At 66.0% G+C, this 5,916-nt stretch overlaps 2 protein-coding genes across 2 annotated transcripts; both read right to left on the reverse strand.

Moving 5' to 3' along the window:
• Positions 1 to 448: 448 nt before the first annotated feature.
• On the reverse strand, positions 449 to 2,849 carry GJB4 (gap junction protein beta 4). The gene is made up of 2 exons (XM_025992294.2): positions 2,668 to 2,849; positions 449 to 1,558 (listed from the first exon to the last, which is right to left on the reverse strand). Exons 1-2 carry the CDS (start codon positions 2,837 to 2,839, stop codon positions 690 to 692), a joined length of 1,041 nt encoding a protein of 346 aa, XP_025848079.2. The 5' UTR covers positions 2,840 to 2,849; the 3' UTR covers positions 449 to 689.
• A 1,300-nt stretch (positions 2,850 to 4,149) lies between these two features.
• On the reverse strand, positions 4,150 to 5,056 carry GJB5 (gap junction protein beta 5). Its single transcript, XM_025992295.2, has one exon. The coding sequence runs from the start codon at positions 5,043 to 5,045 to the stop codon at positions 4,224 to 4,226; it is 822 nt and encodes a 273-aa protein (XP_025848080.1). The 5' UTR covers positions 5,046 to 5,056; the 3' UTR covers positions 4,150 to 4,223.
• Positions 5,057 to 5,916: the final 860 nt, after the last annotated feature.

Genomic DNA, 5,916 nt, shown 5'->3' on the forward strand with positions numbered 1-5,916 from the left:
GGGACACAGGAGGGGTGTTCCTCCGACCTGGGGCTCCGCGCGGGTGTTCTTGGGAGGCCCCGCCTGTGGGCGAGACCCGCACCCTGGGCCCGGCCCTGCCCTGGAGGGTGGCTTGCCTCCCGGACTCCTGTGCTGCGGGAAGCAGAAGCCTCCTGCAGCCACGTGTGCCTGGAGGGTCTCCCCCTGAGAACTGGCCTGCATTGGGCCTGGGGTCCCCCAGCTCCCAGCCTCCTGCCAAGTCCAGGGACCCCTGGGGCAGCGTCTCGGCGCTCCCCCCGCGTCCCGGGGCGCACCCTACATGCGTGTGAGCTGTGTGCTGCGGGGTGTGTGTGTGTTTATGACACGTGAGCTGGGCCCCGAGGTTCCAGGGTCAGGTGCCCACCGAGTGGTTGGGGCCTCCGTTCTGAGGTCCACTGCGAAACCCCCGACCCTCAAAATACCAGGAAAATCATGTTTATTAATGGCTGTAACATACCCCACTGCCAGGTACAAAATTCCCACCAGCCGCCAACCTCCCTCCCCCTGGGGCCTCAGACACCCTGCCGCGCCCCAGCCCTGGCCCCTGGCCGGGCTTCCTGAGCCCTGCCACTGTCTTCCTCACCTGTCCTGCCGCCGAAGAGATGCCACTGCCTGGCCGTGCCTTAGGGAGCAGCCCGCGGGCCTGGTGGTCCTCGCTACCCATTTCCAGGCTATGGGAACCCACCTGCGTCCATCGAGGCTGACCCCGCCTTCATGAGGACGGAGTTCCCGTCCTGGGGGGGCTCTCCCTGGGAGAGGGCATAGGGGGGGCACGTATCGGGCAGGCGGTCCCGGTGGTGGGGCCGCCTGCGCCGCGGACCGAAGGTCTCCAGGCACCTCTTGCCCACCAGGTAGGTGACCTCGCTGAGGTTGAGCAGGATGCAGATGACGGCCGTGGCCACCATGAAGTAGGTGAAAACCTTCTTCTCGGTGGGCCGGGAGATGTAGCAGTCGACCGTGTGCGGGCACGGGGCCTCGGAGCAGGCCACCACGCGGGGCATGTCATAGTCCTGGTACAGGCGGTGGAAGATGTACAGGAAGCCCGAGTCGACGGCCGCCTTGAAGATGAGGCTCAGCAGGTAGGTCCACCACAGGCCGCCGCGCTTCTTGCTTGGGTTGTCGTACAGCGACGGTGCGCCGGGCCCGTGCTTCAGCTGGTGCTTGCGCTCGCGCTCCTGCCGGTAGGCCACGTGCATGACCACGAGCAGCGACGGGCAGGTGACCAGGATGAGCTGCAGCGCCCAGAGGCGCACGTGCGACACGGGGAAGAACTCGTCGTAGCAGACGTTGGGGCAGCCGGGCTGCCTGGTGTTGCACACGAAGTCCTTCTGCTCGTCGTCCCACACCTCCTCGGCCGCCACCACGTACACCAGCACACGGAACAGGAACACCACTGACAGCCAGATGCGGCCCAGCGCCGTGGAGTACTTGTTCACGCCGCTCAGGAGCCCCTGCAGGGACGCCCAGTTCATGCTGGGGGAGTCCGTGGGCCCTCGCGGGGACCGTCGGCCGTTGGGAGCACCCGCTCGGGGCGTGGAGCCTGCAGAGGGGGGCCCGGGGTCAAAGAAGGGGCCTGTGACCATGTCCTCATGGCGACGGCATCAGGGGGTCGGGATGGCCGTCCTCGGGAAGTGGCCGAGCTGCCCTTGACCCCTGTCTTCTAGCTCCAAAACCGGGGCCTTGTTTATGCTACAAAGTCATGGATACGGCTGCTCCCGCCCACTTCTTTGACCCCGACTCTCGGCCCTGCGGGTCACACGACCGACCGCTGCTCTGGATACGGGCAGAAGGTCTGGGCCGGATGACTGCCCCCCTTTGAGCTGCCAAGGGCAGCAGTGGCGGGAGTGAGGGGCTGTGTCAGCGGAGCCGGGTGTGCGGGGCACGTTCCCATCAGCCCCTCTCTCTGGCCGACCCCGATGACATGAGGACATCCCTCAACAGGAGCAGGCTGTTTGGAACCGTGGGGGGCTTGGCACCCCCCCACCCCTCCCTGTAGGGGTGCAGACTGTCCTGACCACGAGGCTTCCTCTGGAATTCCAACCATTTGGGCTTTAGGGAGGGACTGGGGAGGGGACAGGGCAGGCTCCGGCTGGTGGCTGCCTCCTGCCCCCACCACTGACCTTCCTCTCCCCTCCTTCTCTGTCTCCCCTTGTTCCGCTGGGCTCCATCCCCCACGCTCCCTTACCTGGAGCACCAGCAGGTCCAGCTCTGGCCCCGGCTCAGACCTCGGCCTCCACGGACCTGGTGACCCTGGGATGTTTCCTGAGTGCCCTCCTTTGTCCTTCCCGGCAGGACGGGGACAGGACTCTGCGGCCTGTGCACCTGGCTTGGGCTGTCAGCATAGGGATTGCGGCTCTGCAGCCCACCCGGCAGCTCCCAGCCCCTGGCCTGCCCTGGGAGCACGATAGGCCTTGGCTGGACGGCAACTCCCCCTTCCTGGGGCCTCCTCTTTCTCGTCTCATCTCCAGTCCTCTGTCCTCCCTTTGGTCCCACAGGGCATCCCTTCCCTGCTGGTGGCTCCCTTGGGGTTTCTCCAGAGATCCTCCTCCCCGGGCCCCAGCCTGCAGCCCGAGGTGCTGGGGATCCTCAGCCCGTCGGGTCCCTGCCCTCCAGCCCGGTCCCCTGCCGGCTGCCCACATGGCTCCTCACCTTTCCTGGGTCTAGCAGCACCTCGCCTCTCTGTCCCAGGCTTGTCTGTCTGCCTGAGGGCCTCCCGGGGGCAGCTTTTGTTCCTCGCTCCTGTGCAGGGTGGAGCTTTCTGGGCCAATGAGCCAAGGGAGAGTGAGCGGGTGGGCAGGCGGGCGGACTTCCCCGGGCACATGTTCAGAGCAAACACCTGGGGCCCTTCTCCCCCGGCCCACGCCCTCCCTGCAGCCTGATGGGCATGGCTGGTCTGCTGGGCTGGCAGGCTTGTGGGTGAGACTGTGCGCCGGTGGGGGCTGGGGGGGGGCAGCGCAGAGCCCAGAACCTGCTGCCCCGATGCCCGGGCCCAGGTCGGCCCAGCACCCCTGGGTGTGGCCCCGGCCCTTGCCGTTGTCCTATTGCCCCAGGTCCCTCTGGCCCCAGGCCACTCCTCTGCCCTCTTCTCCAGAAGCACGGCTCCGAGGTCCTCTGCATCGATGGGATGCGGCCACCGGGATGTACGGGGGATCACGTCCCACCCCGCTGTGGACGTATCTGGCATCAGAGCTTGGGCCGCTGGTGGGCTGCATAGGGGATGGGGGCGCCGATTATGGTTCTTTCAGGGCAGGAGACCCATGGCCCCTGGCAGGGGGGAAGGGGGAGACGAAGAGTGTGGGGCGGCAGCCAGAAGTGCCCCAGTTGGCAGGACCTCACCGCGGGGCCTGTCGGGCCGAGCCATCTTTCCCGTACTTCCCAGTGGGGGCGGCGTCCCGGCTGGCCGTGCTGGCGGCTGCAGCGTGGAGGTTAATGTGCAGCCAGGGAGGGGCTCCCCTGCTTCGTTTCCCACAAGCATTTATTGAGCACTTCCTAATACCAATGATTAACATTTATGTGGCCTTTTACAGCTGGCTTCCCCTGTCCACCCCGTGAGCTCATCCGGGGCTTCCCACCCCCGCCCCCAGGCTCTGTATTATTAACCCATTTTGGAGAGGAGCTGAAGTCCCTTTCACAGCCTCCCCAGTGCAACCCGGGGGCGGATGCAAGTGTTTGGACTCAAAAGTTCACGAACTTTCCATTGCAGTCCCCAGCTCCCCCCACCCCACCCCGTGCAAAGCCCTGTCACGTTTGCAGGAAGCCCTCAGACCTCAGTTTGCAACTGCAGATGAAGGGTTGTCCTGAGCATGAGCAGGGGCAGGACCCCCACCAGGCCTGGGGGCCCTTTTCTGGGAGGGGAGGCCCCTCCTCTGGGTGGGTCAGGTGCAGCCTTTGCAGGGGCGGAGAGGTTGACCCAGTGACCTGAGAAGGGTCACAGGGGCCGAAGGACCGAAGGGCACCTTGAATCAGGTGGATGAGTTGACCTTTATTAAGCCTTGACCTTGTACCCCCGTCCCTGCCGCCCCCCGGAGGTCCCGGCCCATCCTCACGGCTGCCTCCCTGTGATGCGGGCGTTGCCCCATCTTACACAGAAGGAAGCTGAGGTTCAGCAAGGAGGGGGTCACCTGCCGAGGCCCCACAGCTGCAGCAGGTGCAGCCCCTCTCCCCGGGGCGGCCCCTGCGGAAGAGGTGGGCTCCATAGGTGGCTCTCACAGGATGGTCTTCTTCACGTGGTCCCAGGGGCGGTCGGGGGAGAGGGGAGGCTGAGGGTCAGAGCCCAGTAGGAGGAGGTCGCCCGAGAGGAGGTCGCGCCCCGCGCGGGAGGAGGCGGTGCAGTCCGGGCAGCGGCACGCGCCCTCGGCCCGGGCTGTCCTCGGTGCCAAGCCCTCGGTGCACCTCTTGCCCACCAGGTAGGCCAGCTCGACAAGGTTGAGCAGGATGCAGACAACGGCCGTGGTCACCATGAAGAGCGTGAAGATGTTCTTCTCGGAGGGCTTGGAGATGAAGCAGTCCACCGTGTTGGGACACGGAGTGATGTGGCACTTGACCACGCGAGGGAGCGTGTACTTGGGGTAGAAGGAGTGAAACACGCACAAGAAGGCGGCGTCCACGCCCGCCTTGCACACCAGGCTGCAGACGTACGTCCACCAGAGCCCGCCCCGCTTCTTGCCGGGGTCCAGGTAGAGGCGCCCGCTGCCCTCCCCGGCTGCCTGGCGATGCTTCTTCTCCCGAGCCTCGCGGTAGGCCACGTGCATGAGCACGAGCAGCGACGGGCAGGTGACCAGGATGAGCTGCAGTGCCCAGAGGCGCACGTGTGACACGGGGAAGAACTGGTCGAAGCAGACATTGGTGCAGCCGGGCTGCCGGGTGTTGCAGTCGAAGTCCTTGTGGTCATCGCTCCACACGCGCTCGGCCGTCACCAGGTACACCAGCACGCGGAAGATGAAGACCAGGGACAGCCAGATGCGCCCGAAGGCCGTGGAGTACTTGTTCACGCCACTCAGGAGCCCCTCGAACACCCCCCAGTTCATCGTGGCCCCGGGTGTGGGTCGCTCCTGCTGGGAGAGAATCGAGGTTTCCCCGTGGGTAGCACGCGGGCCCTGAGCGCCTCGCGCGGGCGGGTCACCCGTGTTCCAGGCCCGCGGCACAGCGGGGTGGCTTCTCTTACTGTTCCCGGGTTACAGGTGGAGGAGACGGTGGGCCGGGGGTGTCTACGGCTGCACAACGACCCGGGCTCACCCGGGCCACGAGGTGCACATCCCCTAACAGGGGCCCGGGGAGCCCCCCTTTCCTCCAGGGGCCCGGGGCTGGTCCCCCTCCGCTCCCCCGTGCTCAGGGGGGTTGGAGCCTCGGGAAGACTCATCTCCTCCCGGCCCCTCCTCAGGGGAACCCGCTCCTGCCCTTTATTCGGCCGAGGGGACTGGGCTGTGGAAGTTGCTGGAACTTTGTCCCCGGACTCCCATGTGGTCTAACACTCAGGAGGCATCCAGGCAGCGTGACGGGATCCCGGGGGCAATGAAGGGTAGGGGTGGGGTGGGCGGGGTGGCGGGGAGACGTTGTCCTCCTCCTACAGCCCTCCTGCCGGAGCCTGCTGTTCCGGGGACTCCCAAACTGCTGTTCCAGGGAACCCCGCCCCGTCGCTTGGCACCAGGAGCGGTGAGAGCAGGGAAAGGGCTCTGCGTCCCAGAGAGGGAGGTGCCCGCGGGTCTGCGACGCTCAGTACTCCCTGGACGTGGCCAGGCTAAGGCATCTACCCCAGGGTGCCCCCCAGGGGAACGTGTAGCAGAGCATGAACTTTGGGCACGGAACCCATTTTTTTAAAAAAAATCATTATGTGGAGCAGTCGTGTCAAAACAGCAAAGTGAAACCCACGGCTTCACGGGGGGGAGCCGGCCACGAAGG

Source organism: Vulpes vulpes, chromosome 10 (assembly GCF_048418805.1).
Source record: "Vulpes vulpes isolate BD-2025 chromosome 10, VulVul3, whole genome shotgun sequence".
Taxonomy (NCBI): Eukaryota; Metazoa; Chordata; class Mammalia; order Carnivora; family Canidae; genus Vulpes; species Vulpes vulpes.

Coding starts and splice junctions, on each gene's coding strand:
- GJB4 (XM_025992294.2), bottom strand. CDS start 2,839: ATGTGCCCGGGGAAGTCCGCCCGCCTGCCCACCCGCTCACTCTCCCTT. Junction 1,559..2,667: donor TGCTGCTAGACCCAGGAAAG/GTGAGGAGCCAT, acceptor CCCCCTCTGCAG/GCTCCACGCCCCGAGCGGGT.
- GJB5 (XM_025992295.2), bottom strand. CDS start 5,045: ATGAACTGGGGGGTGTTCGAGGGGCTCCTGAGTGGCGTGAACAAGTAC.